General features: G+C 39.3%; 2 protein-coding genes across 2 annotated transcripts; both read right to left on the minus strand.

The window, feature by feature from the left end:
- Positions 1-644: 644 nt before the first annotated feature.
- Positions 645-5,772, minus strand: LOC139778741 (lysozyme). The gene has a single exon (XM_071716829.1). It carries the CDS (start codon positions 5,299-5,301, stop codon positions 4,810-4,812), a length of 492 nt encoding a protein of 163 aa, XP_071572930.1. The 5' UTR covers positions 5,302-5,772; the 3' UTR covers positions 645-4,809.
- Positions 5,773-7,326: 1,554 nt separating this feature from the next.
- Chsy (Chondroitin sulfate synthase) lies at positions 7,327-17,391 on the minus strand. Its single transcript, XM_071716826.1, has 5 exons — positions 16,452-17,391; positions 12,474-12,614; positions 11,979-12,159; positions 9,573-9,929; positions 7,327-9,144 (listed from the first exon to the last, which is right to left on the minus strand). Exons 1-5 carry the CDS (start codon positions 17,265-17,267, stop codon positions 8,189-8,191), a joined length of 2,451 nt encoding a protein of 816 aa, XP_071572927.1. The 5' UTR covers positions 17,268-17,391; the 3' UTR covers positions 7,327-8,188.
- Between the last annotated feature and the right edge of the window lie 6,546 nt (positions 17,392-23,937).

Consider the following 23,937-nt stretch of genomic DNA (forward strand, 5'->3'; position numbering starts at 1 on the left):
AAGCACTAGACAGCTGGATGAGGCTTAATTTCCCCACTTAGGTATCTAAATGCAAGAATGGCTTCCTACCGTCACAGAGTAGAGCGATCCGCAAATTGAGGAATTCCGGAGAGATTCAATTTTTTAGGGTTTATGCTCAAAATTTGTTGTATTCATTCAACCGTTAAGAAATCCGAATGCTTAGTGTTAAAAATAATCGAAATAATTAATTACTTCTATTATAATAGAAGTATTATTTTCCGCTGTCTTATATCAAAAAAATTATGTTTAAATGTAAAATTAAATGTAAAATGAAAACCGCCTTACGATTAGCTTTTACAATTTTTATTTCGAATTTTTCAAAATTGTGACACAATGAAGTATTTTCGAGGCAAAAATCGTATTGACCTACAGCATATTGAACTACAATAATTACAAGACTATAACTGGTCTGAACCAATATTGTTGGCAGGTAGTCGTTAGATCGAAACTTCACGAAATGATGAAAAATGGCAAGGATAGTAATCGTTAGTAATCGTTAATAAACGGTTGAGTATCGAAAGAAGGTCGGGGATAATTACGGCGGCCAGTTACGTGGCGAAGTTATGGCGCGCTTCAAATAAGAAAGATAGAAGAGGAAGATAAAAGAAGAAAGAAGAGGGAAGTCTAGATTTACTTCCTGTATAATTTTATTCCCCGATAAATCGACGATAGTATTTTTTCTCCCATTAACCGCCTCTTTTCGCAGTTTTCGCAGAAGTGAAACATCGAAACACACCAATGAGAAATTCGTTGCAATATGTGCGCGCGTGCGCACGTGTGTGTATGTATATATGCATCTTCGCGCAATTGCGTAATCATAAGTCGCTGAGAAAGCGCAACGTGCTCTTCACGCTCTATTCCTTTACTTCGTACGTCGCGGCGTCGCGTCTGTATATTCGCCGACACGTTGCACGATTAATTGCTACGGCATGATACCGAAGAGATCTCGCTTTTAATGCGCAAACCGCAATTTTCCCGTCGACGCCACGAGTCTTCCTTGATCGCGTTGCCAACGAGTATTCTTCCGACGAACCGTTCTTGCGACGATCAACAGTCGCAATGACGCACAATGATAAGAAAGTGAGAGCTAATTTCATCGTTTACTTTTATCTGAAGAGGTCTTTCAATTTGGTAAATCGAGCGAGGAAATTAAGAATAATGCAAATAAAGGGCAGACTTTTCTAAATAATGGCGAAATATTATCAAAAAGCGTAATAATATAAAAAATTTAAGAACTACTAAAGAGATTTTAAGAATTTTGATAAAAATTATCGCGTCTTTTTCTCTCCGTTACAAATTTCTATGTATATAGTTACAATACACAATAAAATTGTCGTACCATTAGAAGAAAATAAAAAAGATATAGCAGAGGCGTTAGTGATAAGTCAATCGATAATCGGCCCCCAATTATCTTAACAGACTTAACGGTCGGTCTACAACCGATTCGAGTGTACGTTTCGAGCGATGCCTTCAGCTCGCACGAAGCGGTCGCCCGTAACGAGCGAATAATGACCTGGGTCGCTCTCACGCGTCTGCCTCTCAGCTGTTCACTTCCGCTAGTGAAAGGTGCATGTACTGCAGCCGGGAGCTATGATAAAATGCACTTACGTGCATCCTCGTGGCGCGCATCGCTCGAGCCAAAGCGCTCCGTTAGCGATCGGCAGCAACGAGAAGGCAGGCTCGGGTCGTCCCGGATTTGAAAATTCTATTATAAGTAAGGCAGACCTATTGGATCTTTAAAATCGTAGCACGCAAAACGTTACGCAATCGTTGCGAGAGGTCCTCGAAGAAAAAAGAGCTTTCGAGAAATCGTCGAGAGATCCGAGAGAATAATCTCAGATCGGCGCGTCTATTTCATCGAAATTCTTTTTCGGGACCTCTCATAGATTATATAGACATCGACATCGAATCTTTCACTCCTCAAATGCTCCGTTATGCAATTCAGACACACACACATACACAGTTATGCGCTCACTATTTCGCGCTTGGTATGCATCATACGTACAAATCTAAGTAGATGATTCAACCGATTTTCATGAGAGAAAGAGAGAAACGCGGGAGGGATTCCTGAATGCTTAAGAAAGTTTATTCTCTATTCGTTTAGATCGTATAATCGCAATTTTCCTCGATTCGTAATACGCTTTGAAATACGAAATATTTCATCAGAAGAGAGTAGTCTTCCTAGATAATTTTATATAGGAAGAGCACTCTCGCTTCCTATAATTCTGGAAAATTAACTGTTCTTTTATTTGAATTACAGTTTTCAACAAAAATTTCATTTTTTCCCCTTATTAAAATGATTTATCTCACTGTTTTTGCGAAACGAAATTTTGCAACGTCGTTATCAAGCCGTCTAAAAATATTTGGAAGTCTAGAATTTATTTCGCACAAATCAAGATACACTAGGACATTAAAGACGTATAACACATTTTATAGGAAGCCGAGAAATCGAAATCTGTCACTGACCTTGATATCAAATTCAGAAGAGAGGACACTAATTAGAGAAACACGCGACACGCATTACGCAAAAGATCGAGAATCGTTCGCCGAGTTTTATAAGTCGCGGCCTTGGAGATTGATATATCGCTGCTTTGAAACTCGAATCTAAAAACAGCTGTATTTTCGCAATATCTCGATTGTATTCGCGGAATTTGCCTAAAGATACATTTGTTTGAATTTTGCTGTGTAATGATAGTACAGAATTACTTTCAATTTTCACTTAATTTTCTTTAAAATAAATTTATTTGGCAAATAAGTGGTTCTTACGTCAAACAACACAAACACTACTTTTAATCATCTCAAATTAATTTTGAATAATTTATTCAAATTAAAAACTCTAAATTGAGAAATTTTGAAATTTTTAATATCTTAGAATTATTTAAATAAAAGATTAGTATATAAATCGCTCTTTTGTAACAATTTATAAGAAAGTGAACTAAGAGTCAGCCGATAATAATTCTTAATTATTTTATTACTTTATAATATAACATATATTTTTTGATATAAATAATATTAAGTTAATTCCATGCAATATACTAATTTATGTTATTCATATAATATTGCTCTACATTTTGAGAGAGACAGATTATATAATATATAATAATCAATTTTATATATTTCTTATAATAATATATAAATGTATCTAAAATGTATAAATAATAGTTAAATTATAAGATCAAAATGGAAAGGTATCTCAATTTATATAAATTTGTATATTATCTAGTTTAAGATCTATATTATATTTCAGTTATAAACTACATTTTATGGCACAAAATTACTGGCTTGCAACATTTGGATATTACTTTTTTTGAGAAAATTTTAAAAGCTTACCCAGGTAGCACATATTAGTTTCATATACGTTTTTTGAACGTATACATAGTTTCATCACCGTAAAGAACCATTAAGAAACGTTTGAACAAAAATGTTTTTGAAACCATGATTTAAGAAACGTATTTTTTACGTTTCTACAGTTAATAAAAATACCTATTTGTTAAATTTTTCCTTTTAAAATTATAATTTGCTTTATCTATATATATAATAGCTTTAATAGCCTTTTTTGAAACATTTAAATTTATATTGCACTAATTATTATTGCACAAAATAAATCATTTTATCCATGCACATATATCCACTTATTTACTTAAATTAATTTTGTCCTACCGGTCTTAATATATTTGTCATCGGATAAATCTGAGCTTAGAAAACTGCCAACAGTTGCAAAATAAACGTTCTGCTGAACGTGGCCATTGAAAGAACATTTATACATGTGTTCCGTTTTGAAGAACTTCCTGAACTGGTGCACATCAGTAATGCAATTAAGTTAGAGTGAGACAAGTATATTTTGTTTCACTTTAACTTATTGCACGAATGTGCACCAGTTCAGGAATTTCTTCGAAAAAGAATAGACGTTGTAGATGGTATATGACTATATGCATAAAGCTTCTAGAACATTCTCACGTATGTCTGAAAGACGTCATAAACACGTTCAAAAGACGTGAAAAGTAGGAATTTTAAATGTCTTTATCTAAAATGTCTTTATCATTAAAACAGAACGTTTCTATAACAGTTTTTTAAACGTTATTTTATCGGAAAAGAAACGTTCCATCGAACGTTTTTTGAATGGACATTTTTACTCATGAGAAACGTTTCGGAAAAACGCTTATAAAACATTTCTGAAACGTGTATATATGTGCTATCTGGGTACTTCTTTGCTTTTACACAGAGACATTTAGTTACACAAGGTTTATGCATTTTGCTTTTGAATTTCGCAGATACGACATTCCACGGCTTGGGGGCAAAGACGATCTTCTTAAATGTCACACACGCAATGCGAGTATAAAGAGATGAAATGGGGAAGACATCGGCGAAATCTCATCACGTACGGTTTTGCGATTCTAACAGGTGAAATTTCTAAACCATTTCGCGTAGTGTCGTCTGCCAAGCCGTGCAACATAAGTTTAAGACGGTCATGCAGGTCTTGCGTCATAAGTGGCGTCGATCCAATCGGTTTATATCCATATTCATAAAGCACACCGGTGTACTTTGTTTGTGCAACGTATTGCGTACGTCGCGAGTACGACGCGCGCAGTTAGAAGAATCCTTTGACGGAAACGATCTGTCGGAATGCAATCTGATGGACTCGATTACGTAAGCTTATAATTAGCTTTCTAATTCGTGTGAAATTTAATTTGTGAAAAATTATAAGAGATGCAAAGATTTACGGAAGTAAAATTAAGAGCAAAATTCGAGTCTCGTATCGATTGTAGTCAATATGTCAAACGACAATCACTACAGGATCGGATCGGCTTCGACCTCGGCCGTTTCGATCTCGGTTGCCATTCTTCTCCTCCGTGTGCAGTGCGCGAGATTGGGCAGCGGTTTGTTCTTGCATTTCTTCATCCACCCGTCCCACGCCTTGAATCCGTCCCGATCGAAGATCTTCTTGGCGCACGCGATGTCGTTCTGTATGTCGTCGTTCAGGAAGTCCTCGCAGCGTTTATTGCAGATGCCACCTGTGCGTCCCCTGGTGCACCACTTGGCACTGTTAATCTGAAGGATACCATACGAATAGCTGGAGGCTGTCTTTGGACCAGTTACTAGCGCCGTGTTCATCCCACTTTCGCTTTGCATCAGACAGACCCAGTTGCTGATTAAGGTCTTGCTGATCTTAGCACGCTCCAGCTCCTTCACGGCCTCGCATTGCGCGAGTATCCTCCCCTCCGCCGGCGAATGGACAGTTACGATCGTCAGGACGAACAGGATCACCCACGATCCCCTCATTCTTCGACGAGAATTAATATTCGCCGATTAATACTCGTTACCTGGCAAGTCGTATAAAAGGCGTCTTTCTCGATCACTTGAATCACTAATTGAGCGACTGCTCGAATGAATCGAGCAACGAACTTGAAGCTATCCAACGGCTGTTTGCGTGTGAAGAATTTAGTTGTTGGATAATTCAGTGAGGCTCAACACTTTGTGATTAGAAAGACATTAAAAGATGAAGATATTCATTAGAGTCCGGGATCTAATTCGGCACTTTAACAACTTTAATTGGAACGTGTTTGTCGTTAATCGGTACCGCTGTTGATAAAGAATTATGCTCGATTAGGCTGCTCAGGATATTTTTAATTACTGAGGTAAATTAACGACCTTGCGTCTCCCTTCTGAAACGTAACGTGATGCAAGGCGTTGTCAACGATATATCGCACTGAGGATTCACGCGGAACTCTGTCTTATAAATGCGCCGTCTGCCGCTAATGCCGCGAGCGATCGCAGGCGACCTTGAGCTTGAGATATACGCTATTATCTACCAACGCCGTAATAAAACGCAAGCCGATAAGACCCTCCTTTCGCCTTCCGCTATTGCGCGTCACGCATCGCGATCTCGCTGCGTCTCTGCTCTGTTAATGCACATGTGCATCTCCCATGGCTTCCACGAGTAGAGAATTTCATATCCGATAAGGGTGACGTTCTCGAAGAGGTCATTAGCGCTCTCTAAGACAAACAGGAGATAAGTAATAGAATCGAAGAAGTGTTACAGTGCTATCGACCTCTTATACAAAAACAGCGCAGTCTCTTCTCACAGTCAGTATAATTCCCCACAGGCGTGAAATTCTTGGGATCCTTAGATTACGGAGACAAATCACGAATAAAGTTACCTATCGCACAAGCCATAAAAATTAAAAGTGTAAAAAATCTGAAGCCAGATATTTCACATTTTATTTTTTTATTATACCATTAATTAAATTGCTCAGGTAAGAAAAGAAGAAATAAAAAATGTCTACACTGTCCGTATTTTACGCTATCATTAATCGAAGCCACACATTATTTTTTCATGAGCTTTGAAAATAGCTCAGCTTTGACTATACTTTACATACGTTTGTTTCCCGCGAAATTATCAGATGCGTCATTCGAGTATAATTAACGCCTATACGTTTTATTTCGCGCGGCGATGTGAGAGCATTATTATATGATATTTATTGCTTACATTCTAAAACAGAATGTTAGTTCTAAATACTCATGGTGCGATGTACCACATAAGGAAAAGTCATGCCACTCTTCCACGAAGTAACATTTTGTTATTATCTGTTGTCAAACAAATCGTATGAATTATCACTACTGTTTCTAGGCGTTTTTCTTCCGTTTCATCAAACGCCACTCAAAAGCTTGATAAGCTATCACATATAGCGTGAGCTATTAAATCGAGTTATTTCTCGATTTTCATAACACAACAGTTATTTTTAATTGAAGTTTGACCCGCTCTAATCTCCTCAAAATGAGTTCGATGAATGATTGATTTTTTAATTCCAATTACTTTAAATATCGATAAGAATAATTCACTGAGACCAAACAGAATTAAATGACTCCAAGATTTCAACGTACCCAAAAAGATCTTGTTTTGCACTTGTAAAAAATAAATATTTTTATAAAAATATATAACAGGCAGCCACTACATTAAATTAGAAAAATCGCAATTGGATAAATACAGATTTGAGAAATATTTATCTTGTATATTTTAATCTGCAAAGAAATCTGAATAAAATTAAAAGCGCTCAAAATATGTTTAAGATACATTCAAAACATTAGGATATGCCACTTAAATGTTTTAATGACACTTCAATAAATAAATTGATTATGTAAAGTAAATTAATAAATAAGTAAATGTTATAACGACGTTTTGTGTTGGCTATCAAATAATTAAATGCTTTGTTTAAAATAATAGCATCCAAGAAAGATTCGCTGATCCACGTTATATATTTACCTTTTATATTTCAGTTTAGAGGAATGACGAATATTAAAATGACGTTATTGCTTAATATAAGAATTTTATTCAGTAAAGCGTGAGTATTATTCCAATTATTGCAGACAGAGGCCTTTTACGTGTAAATATATAAAATGTGAAGCGCACAATGCGACAATTTAGAAGTATCTGCGTCTATATCGAAATAATCGTAACGGTGTGTTTACATTTGGCAGTACATGGAATTGCGAAAATTAATATTTTAAAGGCACGATAATATCACATTTACTTATAATACTTATTACATTTACCTACCTAGACTAACGATTTTATAAATGCATGTCATTACGCTCAATTCCTATAGAACTGTCGGCAATTAATTGCAACTGTAAAAGTAAACGATACTCGTCTATTTTTAGCCTCAATAAAAAAAAAAGATCATTGGGCGGTAGAGAATAATATCATCACATAAACTAACAACGAAAGCCTTATTACATACTTCCTTAACGTTAAAAATCTATTATGCTTGCTCTATGCTTGCAGTGACTTTGGTGATCTTTATCGATCGCCAGATCTATCTTCGAAAATCGTAATACCAATCGTGTTTCACAATCAAACTCTTGAACTTTATATTCTCGATTAAAGCTCCGATATATACATTTCGTCATACAATAAAATATCAGAGTATTAATTTTTCATTTGTTTGCGCGGCTCACACAACTATACTTCATATTTACACAAGCAGGGTGACTAACGAGATACTCTGGCACCGAAAGGGTTCGGATAGTCCGTTCGTCAGTGCTACATTCGCGCGACCGACGGCGAGTGTGCGACGAGAAAAATATCTTTACAATTTCTCCTACGATTTCTAATAAAATTGTATCGCCCCTCAACGGCCGATAGTCCCAATTTGGCATAGATCCATCATTAACCAGCAGGGTTCGTCCTCCTCTGTCTCCTCTCTTTGGCGAAGTGCAGTATGTTCGGGTTGCTATAAATCATGGTGGCTAAGGTCTCGACTCCGGCGTACGTGTCAGCCTTTGATCCCATGCACATGGAGAACTGAAGGTTAGAGAGCTCCCTACTGCATTCTATCTCGTGATACACGTGCACCAGGTGCCTGTCCGCCGCCCTGAAGACGTCGAGGTCGGACTTGACCGCCTTTTCGAAGAACTCCACGTCCTCCTTGCCCCAACCCTGAATCGAGAGATCAAGACCGCCCACGGTACGATAGTCCCTCTTGTACAGAGAAACGATTCCGAAGCCGTACTGCCTCCAGTGCCCGGAGATCTCGTTTATGGTAAACTTGTCCTGCTTCCTGGCGTCGCCGTAAACGACTTTGGGATCGTATTGGCTGAAGACTATCGGGAAGTACATTCTTCGGCCCGACAGCGTGTTCAGGCGTATCCTGTTCAGCGCCGAACCCGTGAACACGATGTCCACGTCGATGAACAGCATCAGATCGTCGGCCCGCATGTTCGACGCGCCCAAGTCCAGGGCTCGGGCTCTGGAAAAATCCCCGGAGACCGGTAGAACCTGTATGGTGGCACTGCGATATTTGTACTTGAGCTGCTCGATCAGATCTATCGTTTTGTTGAAGGTGTTTTCGCTTTTGTGCTGGTAGAGCACGACGAGCATGGACGTCTTCTCGCCGCTAGCCAAACAGATGTCCTCGTAATTCTGGAGGAATCGTTGAAAGACCTCGTAGCGGCCCGACAGAGGTAGGATAAAGTTGATGACTTTGCTTTGCACCGGATCTTCCTCTTGAGAGTTGAAATTGAGATTCAGGAAGCCACGGTGGAGTAAATTGTGAATAGATTTGTCGTCTGATTGCTGCCGAGGCTGGACTTCGACGCCATTCACTGTCTCGCGCATCTCTAATCCTGAAAGAACATTTAACGTCTATTAAATGTAAGTTAATACTTGAATATAATTGATCTACTTCAATAATATTTAAAATCTTTATTACGTTATCACAAATTTCATCATGCGGAAGCGTTAGAACCTAACAAAATATTTTATTTTAAGTAAAATAATTATATATGAAATTATAATTCAATAAATTATAGTGCACGATACTTTTTCAGTAAAGCAACTACAATTTTGCATTTTAATAATTTAGTTTAATAATTTAACTTAAGAACGTGAGAGGATGTCTATATATTTTAGCTAACATTTATATACACATATCTGTAACATTATTATTTAACATAAGAGACAGAGAAATATATCTCTTGGATATCAAAGAATTAATTAATTATTAAAATAATAAAATTTCACTCATTATGTGTATATGAATGTAAAAGCATACCGATAAAATGTTGATGGAGATAAACGTGTCTTCTGACTGGCAGAGTGACCTTCCTGCCCCGGTACTTTCGATAGACCAACAAAAGATCTAATATTGTGTCAGCTCCGTAAGAATTCACCCTCCTGTAACCGTAAAGAGCGGACCGTTCCTCGACAACGCGGCCCCGCTGCCTTGAATAAGAATTAATGGAAGCCATGACCTCACGAGTGATATCCTCTAGGCCCTCTTTGATGTCGCTGTGAATACGTCGCCTGGGATTAGAATCGGTCAAACTGTATTCCAATTTCAAGAGGAAGTCCCACGGGATCACTTCGTCGCTCATCGCCGGCTTGTACGAACGAAGACTCGCCGGCACACCTGTACAAACAAGATTTTACTTAGCGAATCAATGAATCCGACCGGTTTCCGTTATTAACACTAAGTGTCGAAACTTCTTAAAAATACGCAAATTTGATATCAAGGTAACTCAAAAAGTCTCGAAAATCACATAGTAAGAAATTTAAAAATTGAGATAGGCTAGAATAAATTTCTTTTATTTCGATATTTAATACTTAATTATATTTATACTTTATAACACAAGATAAAAATTCCTTTTTTCTAATCTATATATATAAAGGATATGAAAAGCAACATTAATATGAAGACTGGAAATTTAATATTAGAGTATAAATTTTTTTGCCCATTTAATTTTTATCAATTTACTTCTTAGAGAGTACTGTAAGTTATATTTACGGCTTGGAATCGTAAACACGTAATAATTTCAGCCGGCGGCTTGGAAATAAAAGAAAACATATAAATGTCATGCTTTATCGTATAAAATTTTTGATTAATCTCTCTAAGGTTAATCCGAGATTATTGTTGCAACATATTCGATACGGAAATCGTGTTTGTTTGTATCAAGCGTTATGAAAATGACAGAGAAAATTAACTGGAGGAAGCAATTTAATGTAGTAATTCCTTCTAGGATTTCAATGTTCCTTGAATCGCGATCTCGATTACAACTTTATTGACAAACTATGCCCGACTCGAGTTTTCAGTCGGTTAATTCGAATTTATTGCAGCGTACTGCGTACGAGTTACATATGAGTCAATGCGATAATACGGCGAAATCTCAGAGAAATATGGGGAAAAAGAAATGATTGGAGTAACGATAGAGAGACTCTCTCAATCATTTACGTCCGATAAATACGTCAAAGCGTGTGTCGTATGTCTAGTTTCAATTCTGTGCTAAACCCATTAACTCACATAGGGTAATCAAGCTGAATAGATTTATTAATAAGAAATGCTGGCTAGAAATGCTACTAAAATCGTCGGTCTAATCGAAATTACGAGTGTGGTTGAAATATAATTACAAAAAAAAAACCATTAAATTGCAAGAGATTAAAAGAGAACCATTTCTACAGACTTTAGATTGTAAATTAAAGACTTATTTCCAAATCTTCTAAATCTCTGAACATTTCTTCTGTCATTTTTAACATAACTATCATCATTTAACGAATAAGTATTAAGTATGGAATAAAACGGAATCGTTTTAGCATTTCTTAATTCCATAAATTTATTTACTTGTTTTTTGAAATAGTTTTGACAATAATAAATTTGATGATCAAGGTCAATTTTTGATTTTGAAGATTCTAAGATAAATTTTTATCAATATCGAAACTCAGATCATTTATTTCTCGTGGGATTCAATCTGCTACGAGAGCGAAACGCTCTCGATGAAATGTAACGCGAGAAGCTGCACAACGCGGCAATACAAAGTCACGCATTATAATTTTCGCGTCTCCGAGAGCATATATCCGATTTCAAATGGATTTACAATCCCTCTGGGATATGATTCGATGCGTTGTCCCGATGGCACGTCGATGCAAGCCACGCATTAAGACGACAAATAACTGTAGTCGCTCGTGTGTGTGTACGTAAACGCGGAAGCGTTAATTTAGCAGGAAAAGTACAGTAAAAGTTTTACGACCGAAAAATGTGGGTTATTATCATTCTAAAGATATTTTATGGTTCGGGAGGTTGTAAGAATGCTTAAATAGGGAAAACGGCGATAATTTATGGACGTGGTAAAAGGGAGTGTGTAACGCGGAATATTCATTAGATAAACAGTCTTTATGCATATATTTACGATCCTGAGAGAGATCGGCGAAATACTGTTAGAAAGACACGCGAAAGTGTTGGTATATATAAAAAAACAACGCGTGTAATTGGTAATTAGAGTAAACGCATAATTTTATAACCCATAAATCTAGAGGAGCAACCTCTTAGCACTCTAATGATTCTAACGATGAGTTACCCTTGTTATAACGGTAGATAAAAATAACGAAAGCACAGATGCGTACAAGCGACGTATGGTTCTCTCGATTTTTATCGTCGGTTCACGATGACGGAAGTAGGAAATCATACCCAATATATCTGTGTCGCCGGGATAATCTTCGGAATTAGGATCGACGGGAAAAAGACGTACGCCCTCCGCTATCTCGTAGTTCTTCAAGCTTTCAAGGCTCACTCCCAATTCCTGGGCCATCGTGTAAATGTCCCTGTGCAAACGGATCCTCTCTTGCTGCAGATCTTGTATTCGCAGTCCCTGACAGAATATATTACACAGTATAATATTTGCAGGGATAATTTTCTAATAAGTAAACCGAAGCGGCACTCTCTTAAATAATTAAAGCAATAGATGAAATCTTTTGTATTAAAATTTGACATATCATACTCGTATTTCTTCCACTCGATGGTTTTTACGCGACGTCAAAGGAATCTAGAATAGCGAAGCGATTTCCTCCTCGCCTCGCACGCGTAACGGTTATCAAATTACTTAACAGTTCACGGATAAGTAATGCAGTTTTTTCATGTAATTGCAGTGATTGCCGTAATTACGATACACGATGCGATACCAACCCTCATATAATTGTGCAGCCTGTACATGTGAGGCGGACTTTTCACAGGATGCAAAGTGATGGCACGATGAACCTCCTTCTTCTTGAGATTTCCGGTGAACGCCTGGGCCCCGCTGCTGTTGTGATAAAGAATCGACTGCATCTGTGCGGCATCATCACGAGTATATTATGAGCGTCGCCCGTTTCGAGAGTAAGCAACGATAAGTACGATCAAATCATATTTTATTTCTATCACACACACAATGCATATTAATTATTTTAAATAATCTTTTTCTTTCCACACGCATCTTTTCCTTTCCTTTTGGATTTAACAGATATAATGAGGTATTTATTCTCGACAGTCATAAAGAAATCATCAAACATGGCAATTATTAGCTTAACTTTGCCACATCTTTGAAATATAAATAAATTAAATGAGTTAAATACACAAATAAAATATAAATAAAATAAACAAACTAAATAAATAACAAAGCTGATCTCAAATATAATAGATAAGGATCTTTACTAGAATTTAGAATCTCAAATATATATAATATAATTTAAAGGTAGTGTAAATAATTAAAGCTGCAGATGAAATCTGTTGTATAAAAATTTGATATATTGGTATTTGTATTTCTTCTACTCGATGGTATTCACGTGCTTCGCTTATGACCGAAACTGATTTAAGAAGGACGAATTATTTACAATTTAAGAACGACGATTGAATTGCGCGCTTGATCAACGCGACAATGGCATTGCGTCTGCCGATTCCACGCGAGCTTGGTATATTAATTCATCCCGAATGTCTGATTGTGAGTGCACGCGCTAGCGGAGCCTCGTCAAACGGCAATTAGCACGCGGGCAGAGAAGCGGAGTTAAAGTACGAACTTCCTGCCCGTGTGCGCGCACTACGACCTATAATAATTACCATTAAGAACGTTTCCATTCGGAACGCCTGGACCGAAACGCCAAACCCGCGCGGTGCGGGTGTTAATCATAACGCTGGGTGTGGTGGTTTCTTGTTTCGCAGAATTACGTCTCGGCGTTTCTTGACGATCGACATCGCGTAAAAATCGCCTGACTTGCTCAGGCAGTTACGTGAAGAAATCTATCGCGCTTTGGACTTCATAAAATGCTTGCGTATTTTTTTAAAGCGCTTTCGAAAAAAGTGAGATAATTGCTGAAAAATTTCCGAGATACTTTTACACTTTTATTATTTTTTTCCCAAGAATTATATATATGCTATATGTTTATATGCGTTTGAGCATTATGACAAGTAAATTGACACTTTACAAACTCTATTTCTATTTTATATATATAGAAGTCTCTTCTCTTCAAGATTTCTGTATAGAACATGCTGTATAAGCATTCCTAATTTCTTTCGAAATACGCGTGCTTTATTAATCTTTTCGCGGAACCAATTATCAACCCATTTAGATTAGATAAACTCTTTTCTCGCCGAGGTCACTAAAGACCGCTAATTTCGCGGAATTAAAGCGCAATATCGCGGCGCCGTTATTATTGGTCTCTCCGGCCATAATAGATGCGGCGAAAGACGCTGTAACAAAGGCCTGACCCACTGCCTGGACCGATAAATCCCTTATCGAGTCTCATGCACGCCTCGATCAATCAATCGTGGCACGCATTGAACGGCCTCCACGGCGAACGTCGCGCGCGGGCGTTGCACGTCGCATCGGGATCGTTAAGTGTTTCGACCTTACGTCGAGTGTCAAGACGGGAACGGACGGTCTAGCCAGTGGGTCAGCAGGCTACGATTTGTTCGGGCCTAACGAGTGACATCCTCATCCGTGCACTTTACCTTTCGTCCGCGGTCGCGGCGGCGATATATGAACGTGCTTCGGGGAGCCGTGCGCACCCACGCAAGTACCTACATCGCGACCGGTGCATAGCGCGAGACGGTGTCATCGCGCTTCCGCTTTTCCGAATGAATAATGGAGTGATTATTAACGAATGAATTGTTATCGCTTTCATTTATGCAGCTTTTGCCGAGTCGCTGCTCTTAACGATGTATTCGCTACAATTTCGCACTCAACGCTTTTTTCATGTTTTTATAGGACGTATTTTTCTTAAATCAAGTTTTACTGAAGTTTCGTTTTTCTCTTCCAAACTTGTTTCTAAAAATAAATTGATCAGAATTGTTTAGTTTGCACAATGCAAAATGTTATTTCTCAAATTATACATGCGTTGATTCTATATACTATCAGTTACAAAAATGTATATATTTATTTTACGATTTATAAAATTGATATATATATTTTATATTGTTTCTTGTATTACACATAAATTTAATTCTTAAAACAAGATCTACGATATTTCACGATTCTTCTCAAGCACTTTTTGTTATTGTTATATCACGAAAGCTGTATGGTCTCTTTTATTCGAATCCTCTTTGGAGTTCGCGCATCAATTCTACTTGATTATCGCGACGTGCGAAGGTTTAAGCACTTCGTGTGGACAAATTGTTATTTAAGCGGTACAACCTAATGCGACCGCGAGCACCAAGATGAAGAAGAATGGCTCGATCTGGCCACTGGGTTAGCAGGGTACAATTCACTTTTACTTATTGATTAACATCCTCATATGTACGTTGTACCTTTCGACCTAATCCGCGCTATGGACGTGCCCGGTACGTGATGCGGTACGCGCGTGGTTCATGTATTTAAATCGACGATGACAAGCCGGGTGCCCATTATATGAGCATCGCGCCCTGATTCCCGATCAAGTTACGCACAATTTAATTTGGGATTTAACCGGTAAAGAGAATTAACCCTTTAACATTCTGAGATGACGAATAGCTCTGTGTGGAAATAGCTCAACTGTCGATTGATGATTGCGAGAGTGATGTATCGGGATTATTTTTAAAATTAACAAATAATTCGATCGCGAGCGATTGTTGGTGTCTACTATAACGCAATAAAAAAAAATCATACATCGTACATGAGAAAACTTTGTGCAAAAATTCATTTAGCGTTCTTCCGAATTTTTGAGAAACAAAAGGATGATATTTCGGAATCGGAGCGAAACTGCTTCAGCGCGATGTTGAATGCAATTTGAGAGATGCATAAGATACAAGCGTGTGCAACGTCGGATAAACCGGCGTTTAATCTTCCTTGCGTGTGTGTTAATCAACAAATCGTTTCGTTTGTCGTGTACATGCGTTTCTGCGAGTGCACGCGGCGGAGCCTCAGAAGCGAGGAAGAAATTGGACGACCAGAATAGCTCTAGTATATCACGCCGGTGACAATAAACCCGACAAAATGGGCGTGCAGTTCGTAGAATCATAAGTGAAAAGAAAATCCTTTGTGACCGAAGCTATCGATACAAAAGCGAAATTGGCTGTGATGGAATTTGATGAAAGAAGTGGAAGATTAACGTCATAATTGACTTGGATATCTTAGGTCAAGTATCGCAGTTACAAAGTCCCGTTGAAGTTATGTCATTGTTTCAAAACTGGCAATGAGAAGAACGATAATTTCGATGAGTATGCATGAGACCAAGGTGCAATATTGTTTTGACAATTAGCGAGATAGCATCTAGCATGTATTCTTGTCGACTCGTGATAAGATAAAAAGTTTTAGTTACCTATCTGCGTACGACATGACGTACGCACTTGCTCTCGGTGATAAAACGAACGAATCGATAGCGAAGCAAACGCCCTTCAACGAGAAGAATATAATTTCCTCTTTGTTTTATTATTTTTATTTACTAACAAGTAAAAATAATGTATTTTTGATTTAAAGAACTTAGTTCCAAGCTGTTTTAAATCTATGTTTTTAGAAAATAGAGAATATAGCGAGAAAAGGAAGCGTGCTTTCGTAATCGTTATATATTTTTTCGACGATTTAAAAAGTAAACTAACTTTTCAGCCTAGGAAAATCATCTTCTTAGTTTTACTCGTTTGCAAATAACGATCCTTCTATAATACGATCGTGCTAATGTCCTCTGTAAACATCACGAGAAGAGATCGAGAAGAAATTACCTCGTAGCTCCAAGTGCAGGGGATCCCAGCGTACTTTTTCACGCATCTTCCCAGCTCGACGTCCTCGTGCGTGGTGTACAAATGGCGCAGACAGTACTTGATGTGCGGCACGATCCTCCTTAGCGTCTCCCTGGACAGCACCACTCCCGGGCCCCCCATGCAGAAGTTCTCGTCGTATTCCAACGATAGCAGACCGAACTCCTCCGAGTTCCCTCTGCCGGCCTGTCCGATGTACATCGCCCTTCTGGAATCCACGGATCTCAGCAGCGTCTCCAGCCGATCAGTCCTCACATACACGTCGTCGTCCGCTCTCAAGAACCACTCGAAACGATCGCCAAAATTGCTCCACATGTACTGCAGCATCATGAAGGACTTCTTTTGCGGCGGATAGGTATCGTCTACTCGCGGAAGCGGCACCAAAGGCAGATCCGGACAGTTCTCGGGAACCGTCGAGGATTCCGACGAGAAGAAGACTATCTTGCCGGGTAACTCCTTGCCCCACGTTTCGTAGACGGCCTTGGCTCGCGTGTCCAGATACTTCTGAGCCGTCATCACGCCCACAAACACCAGATTCGACGTTGAGCTGTTGATCCGCTCGTCGTCTTTCAGCCACGGCATGTTTCGCGGCGATGTCTTCGGCGATGGCCGTAAAGCGGGCATGGAGGTCCAAATGGCAACCTGTTGCTGCTGATTGAAGACGATCAGACGGTAGCTCAGGATCAGGAAACCTAGGATCAGGCCCACGAAGAGGCCCAGAAAGGCGCTGCCTACTCCACGCCGTTTACGCATCACTGGGTGATGTGTCACCTCTCCCATTTGCACTCTTTAGGAGTCCCTGGGTCTTCGGTCGGGCTCATCCTCGTCATGGTACCCGTTATCGCCGACTCAGGTGTAGTAATTAATCCTGTCAGAGGATATCCTTTGGACAATCCCATCGCTCTGTCCGCTAGTAGAACGGAGAGACTTTCTTCATGATGTGAAAAATCTCAACCTGTGAATGAAAATCGTTCTACGTTATGTAGGATTTTCTAAAATTTATTTCCTCAGAATTTTTATGTTATCCAATTTGATCTATTTTTATTACTGTTCTCTAGAATTGCATTTTTCATTATTATATATATTATTATTCTAATTTTTTTAAATTATTTTACTAATATATTAATTTTATTTTAATAAATGTGCTGTTTATGGATACAATAATTTATTAAAACTTTTCATACGATATATTAACTTTTTATTATATATTTTATATTATATATTTGCTGTCATTAACTGTTACATTTTGTCGCAATTTAAGAAACACATATCGTCAATAACACTGCAGACTTTGTATCTTAAATAACTTTCTAAGAAATCTTTCGTGGAAGGCAAAAAGTAAACGATGTCCTGTCCGGACAGAGACATATTTGAGGTCTTAAATGAATTTTACGAGCAGCGGACCTTGATCTACGCCCCATGTTATTCATAAAACAAATTTCAACTGTGTTTAATCTTCGTTTCTTTTCGCGAAGCTGCCTTTTAGCCGATCAGTCATTCTTCTTTTACATAAGAATTGAAATTTAGTTATTCTTGATGCGTTAACGTTTAGCAATAACTCTAATTGATAGATGAGTGCAAGAATAGATTTACAGCGAAACTCACGTCAAACTTTTTCTTCAAAGTATCGAAGATCGCCATGTCGCATCGCCTTGAAGTAACAGAAGAATGGGAATGGGCTCGCGTTTGATAATCTGAAAGCAAAGCAAATTATAAACGATCGAGATGAGTTGTCGGATTAGCAATCACAAGGAAATTGAATATAATATGTACAGCTATGCGGGACTTTAAAGAATGAGGTCGCACACGTGCTAGGCGATGACGATTCAAATTGACGACGTCAGCAATTAATACTCGGACATTTTTCACTATCAAGCGCTGCTCACGCTGCGAACACTTGATTATAGTACCGAATAATTAAGACATCGAGTGCGCACGTCGATTTGTACCGACCTGGTCTTAATGAAGCAAGTCAAGTATTTATGATTAGATTCTATTTTTACCCAATTACATTTATAATTTATTTATATATAAACATTTACTGTATTTTATGGTTACGTTAGGTATAGTCAAGTATTACGTAATTTACGATTATCTAGAAAGCAGCGTATCTTTCCGGTTGGAAGGCGCTCCAGGCCTTAATAAGTTGTCGCAATTATTCGCGGGTCGATAAGCATTATGCACGGACTCAAGAAAAATCTTTCTGCACGATTGGTATATAAATGCCCGGTCGTGCGACCTAACGATAACGGAAATGGGAACAAAGTGAGCTCTGTGCATATCTAGAAAGTCGTGAAATGTGTGGCGGACGGAGCGACCTGTCCAGAAATGAGAACCCGACGCCGTTACAAGTCCTTCTACAGCGAATTAACTGTGCTGGTTCTGTTATTTTCACGATCGCGCCCAGAAATGCAACGTTCCGTTTGCGAATTCGCGTGTGCCCGATTACTGGCACACGCGGAGAATTTTGTATATTTATAATTAACAATTAGTATATTTATAACAACTGGCAGTAACATTAACGCTTTCAAACGATGCTTTCTTCGCTGTTATTTTATCCATGTTGGCTCACACCAATCTTCGTAGTCAAATGTTTGCTGGGAAAATATGTAGAAATATTCTCTCAGCAAGCAATCGTGCGACAGACGAAGTTCTGATGAACATTTTAGTTAAGAATTAAACGACGCAGTTTCGCAAGCAGAGCGAAATTCTGGCCGTTTGAAGGGGGGCGATACATTCCTCGAGGGTTCTTTGCTATAGACTATAGACGCCCTTTCTAAATTGCATCCACATCGTTATCTCTAATTTATATCCTTCCAAATCAACGTAGACAAAGGCTCGACCCTTGGCGAAACCGGTTTCGAGCCGGTCAATATGCATATGTGTGCATATCGACAAAGTAATTCTGAATAATGAGGTACTTTTTGTGACTAACTTTTGCAATTCCGTTGCAAAAATCGCACATAAATTCATTGGTTTTTCTCAGTGGCCCCGTGTGTCACCCGCGAAAGAATAACTTTAAAGGTTTTTTTCTTTCTCTTCTGAAGAATGATGAAGCCGACAAATTAACATAATTTTGCAATTTTTCCCGCCACATTTAATAACGGCAATTCTTCTGTCGGCGCGACAGAGCTCCGGCAATATCTCGAATAGGGTCGACCATCAAAAATCAAGATAAGGCAAGAGGATAATTGAACTTGCGTAATAACTTGCGCGCTTTACTGATTCATTATTTATAGAATCGCGTCCGATCGTTATCGCCGGTTGTTTCTTAGGCAAATTCTCGCACGCCCGCTTCCGTTCACACGTATCACGCGGGATCATTAGAGGAAGGGACGCGTAAGTAATTTCCCTTAAAAATTCTTTCAAAGGTCAGTTAACTTACACATGCGTTATCGCAAACTCGCCTCGATCAGATCGCTTCTCGCATAGTTATTAAATTATCCGTGGAATACCATTAATCACCCTTCCAATTACGTCCTTCGTTAAAGCATATCGCACACGCGTCAACACGGTATATCTTGCTTTATTAAACACGGCGCGCTTTGTTTAATCCGCACTCGCAACAAACCTCCTTGTACCTTCGCGAATATTCACGCCGATCGCTTTATTATGAATTCAAAAATTATCAAATAATAAGCCGCGTACTTTCGAAAGAGATGAAAAAGTTCCATATAAACGTCGCCGATTGCGCGCACAAAATCGCGAAGACAGGAACAGCCGTGGATCTACGGAACCGCCGGAGGAAGACAACGCAGATGTGCACCGAGTATCACTTACAGTTACTCTTTCCGCTATCACGTGCGAAAAAAAAGGAAACGTCAGATGCGAGAACTGTTGCGGTCGAAAATGTCGCGACTACCGTCGCGTTCGCGAAGATTAGACCGGGTGAGTAGCCGGCGCGGCGTAATCGCGATTACACGCTCGACTCCTCGAATCCACGAAATCCCGGTGTTCGTCCCGTTAAAGGATACGCTCCGGAATGACGTGCGCGAACAAGCGTACACGTATACGAGAGGCGGGAGAACCGGTTTAAGCCGAAAGTCGGCGCCGTGGTGGATGCCGCTAGATCGTACGTTTGCAGCGTTCGGCGTCTAGTCGATATTAATACCGGGGAAGCGATGAAATACAGACACCGTGGGTTTTGGGTCAAGGTGACCCTTTAAAGTAAGAAAATTATATTGCGCCAAAAACCAGCGGGAAAGAGAGACAAACTGAACGTCGAAACGTTGATGCGCGAGTTTATACGACGGTTGCTCCGAAATTCATTCGTGGATCGATCGTATTCGAAGAGTATTGTATTGAGAAGCTTATTTACTTAGACTAACTTAGATTTACTTAATATTCAGAATGTATTTAATCGCGGAAATGTCAAGGTATATCCTCTGTATAAATAGCGAAAAATTAAGATTAGGAATTGCGTCGATCGTGTGTTGCTCAATGAAAATTTTTATCGCTATGTGGGTCCATCTATGTTCATAAAATTCGGCTGATTCAATTCGATAAAAAAATGTTGAAATATATTATAGGAACATCAAGACCAGTTTTTTATAGCAAAATTAGATTTCATCATTTTAATCTGTAGACTGGTGAACTTTTTTTAGATATAAAATTACAAATTTGTATTCTAATTTTAATAATAAATCTACTTCAGAAATTTCAAAAAAAAAAATACACGCGCAACGTTTATAAACTTTAGGAAGAAAATTAAATTATCGTCACGTACAAGTATTAAAGATTGCCTTTCGTCGTCTCCGAATACTAGTAAAAATATATTTAGAAAATACTCAGAAAATAGAGTTATTCATATTTCAGGCGATATTCCGTATATCCTGGAAGATCGCGTTCTCCAACCACATGGAGTTCTTAAAAGTGCTCGAAGGCGTCTACTAATAAAACGACCGGGTGTCTGGAAACGCGTTACGGTTAGTTGGTCACGGAAACGTCGGTTTACATTAGCGATGATGAGTGCGTGTCGTCGCGATCAAGCCGCCGTCGTCGCTAGAAGCTATCGAGAGCTGGAGGAGCAGAGAAGGCTGAGGCTCTCTCGACAGCTGAGGAGTGAGGAGCAGAGAAGAAGTCTTTCGACGAGGGGAGAATGTCGCTCTCGCTAATTGTTCCCACCAACGGCGAGACACGCGGAATTGTTCGACTGACCACTGACGACGGTCGCGGCCGGATTACCGTGGTCATGACTCGAATCGAGGATACGATCCGAGAGACGGAGAGAAAGAGAAAGACCGTTCGATCGACCGGTAAGCTGGGGATGACCGTAGAGGAGTCATCGACTCTGTCGCGACACGGGACCACGGCGAATCGCTTTGCCGTTCGTCGGACGACCCTCTCATTTCATGGTCTAGCAGACCCTCGTGGGAACACCGACGACTCTTACCGAATTTGATCTTATCGCGTGTGAGTCCGTACAAGTGGATTTCCCCGACGCGACGTCGGGTGCGCGTTCCGGGCGTCATTGATCGGAATTTTATCACAGACGTATTTTATCGGTGACGCAAACTACCGATACCGCGTGAGTTTCGCTCCTCTCTGACTCAATATTTTAACGTGTGCAACAGCGATAAAGGATGATGATTCCTCGAGCTTTTCGGAAAAAACTCTAAATTACAATTTTTTAAATATTTTATTCTAAGACCAGCGTTGGTCATTTTATATGGATTTTTGTAGAGTACGTGACTATTGAGATACATAATACAAATGGTACAATATAACAGTACGATACGGTACAATACAAATGAGTTTAGTTGATTGTATTGTGTTTTGGGAATACGAAAGATTAGTGTGTGGAAAGGAGTTGATGAAGGAGGGTCTGCAGTCTGTATGAAACAATTTGTATATAGTGGATGCAATTTATAATTTAATCGAGAAATATATTTTCACGTTTCTTTGTCACTCATCGGGAGGATACGTCGAGATTTGAGGAAATGTCTGACGCCAGGAACAAGAATCATTATCGTGAGAAGGTGCACTAACCCTGCGGTTCATTGCGATCAACGTGCTCGCAATCGCCGGTTGAACGAGCCGCATCAGCAAACTAGCGATTGGACAACATGAGCGGGGAGATCACTGTATCATCAAGAGCTCGTTTATAAAAATTATTGAAAACCAGAGTACATTTTTGTATATACATCGTAAGCGTGCAATTCCGTTCTCTTGAAAATGTACAAGTAAAGAATGGTACAATAAACTTCTCATTCTTTAGCCCAACTCAACTTATCGCGAAGCATTCCAGAAATTTTAGCTGCTGGCATTATTGCAATAGAAAAAAGGATCTCTTTGAAAAGTTATGTGAAAGAAACATATTTTCTTTCTCTTCCGGAGAGAAAAGCAAGTTCTGAAATAATTTGATCACTTGCAATTAAGTCTCTGCAGAATTTGTCTGAATACGAAGTAAAATTGAAAGGAATATGTTGATTGTTGATATTAGTGAAGCAAATGAAATCGTTTTACTGCCACAAATCTGCACGTGACTGGCGTTAATTGGTTTTAAGCGGCACGCAACGTTCTGCCTGGAAGAAACGGCGATTTCTTCAGCGAAGGGAAGAAAGACGACATTAGAATACGTTTCATTGTATCCTTCGGTCACATAATCGGTCGTCCCTTCCGCGTTTCCGCGAAATGTGCGCGCGATCAGGCACAAAAATAAACCTCCCTCTAGGAAGAGAAACTTACTTTCGAGAGCTCGACCAGCCGTTCGTTCTTTCGTCAATGCCCACACACGCCGTTTCCGCCCGCACACGTGGTGTACCCTCTCGTCTTTCACGACGAAAAATGCCGCTTATTATACGCACCACCCTCCCGACGACCATAAACTTCCACAAATCGCACAATTAAATCAGCACTTAAAGGCGAAAGGCTACGCGCATAAGTTTCGAGAATCTCCTGCGTCAGTCGGGACACAGACTTATTGCCGATCATTAATTCGACACCGACTTATCGATCACGACTATTTTAAGCAAATTTAAATGTCAAAGTGGAGCCGTCACTTTCCGAGAGAAGAAATAAAAAGAAGTCACGATTTTAGCGCAACACTACTCCAATCAATTTTCTCTCACATTTTTTTCAAGGCGATCCACTCTTCATATTGGAGTACACAACGAAAATCATCAATAGTTTGATAAAAGATACAACAAAGGGACGTCCCTGTTCGTTGAAAGGAAGACCAATCACCGTTTCTCTCTTAATTACCAGATTATCACTGTACCGTCACTGTGGCTCGCAAACGCGATGCGATCGAGCAATCGTGGGGTGCGGGGAGGCTTACCGAGATGCGGCAGCTAAAGAGTACCCCTCGCCCACGCCGGAAATACGATCCGATTAAAAACCGGCGGCGGCGGCGGCAGCCGCTTTTCGAATCGGACCGTGGCGTGTGTTGCGAGCAGGATGCCACCGCCGCGACTGAGAGGGACCGGAGTCGACGGTCACCGCAAAGGCG

This window comes from Temnothorax nylanderi, unplaced genomic scaffold (assembly GCF_030848795.1).
Source record: "Temnothorax nylanderi isolate EJ_2023f unplaced genomic scaffold, tnyl_v1.0 TNYL_tig0193_pilon, whole genome shotgun sequence".
Classification (NCBI taxonomy): domain Eukaryota; kingdom Metazoa; phylum Arthropoda; class Insecta; order Hymenoptera; family Formicidae; genus Temnothorax; species Temnothorax nylanderi.

What these genes read in the sequence shown, in the direction of transcription:
- Chsy (XM_071716826.1), bottom strand. Translation starts at nt 17,267, where the DNA reads ATGGGAGAGGTGACACATCACCCAGTGATGCGTAAACGGCGTGGAGTA. An exon ending in GGCTGCACAATTATATGAGG is followed by an intron (nt 12,160 to 12,473) that starts GTTGGTATCGCA and finishes ATATTCTGTCAG; the next exon opens with GGACTGCGAATACAAGATCT. An exon ending in TCTCCATCAACATTTTATCG is followed by an intron (nt 9,145 to 9,572) that starts GTATGCTTTTAC and finishes ATGTTCTTTCAG; the next exon opens with GATTAGAGATGCGCGAGACA.
- LOC139778741 (XM_071716829.1), bottom strand. Translation starts at nt 5,301, where the DNA reads ATGAGGGGATCGTGGGTGATCCTGTTCGTCCTGACGATCGTAACTGTC.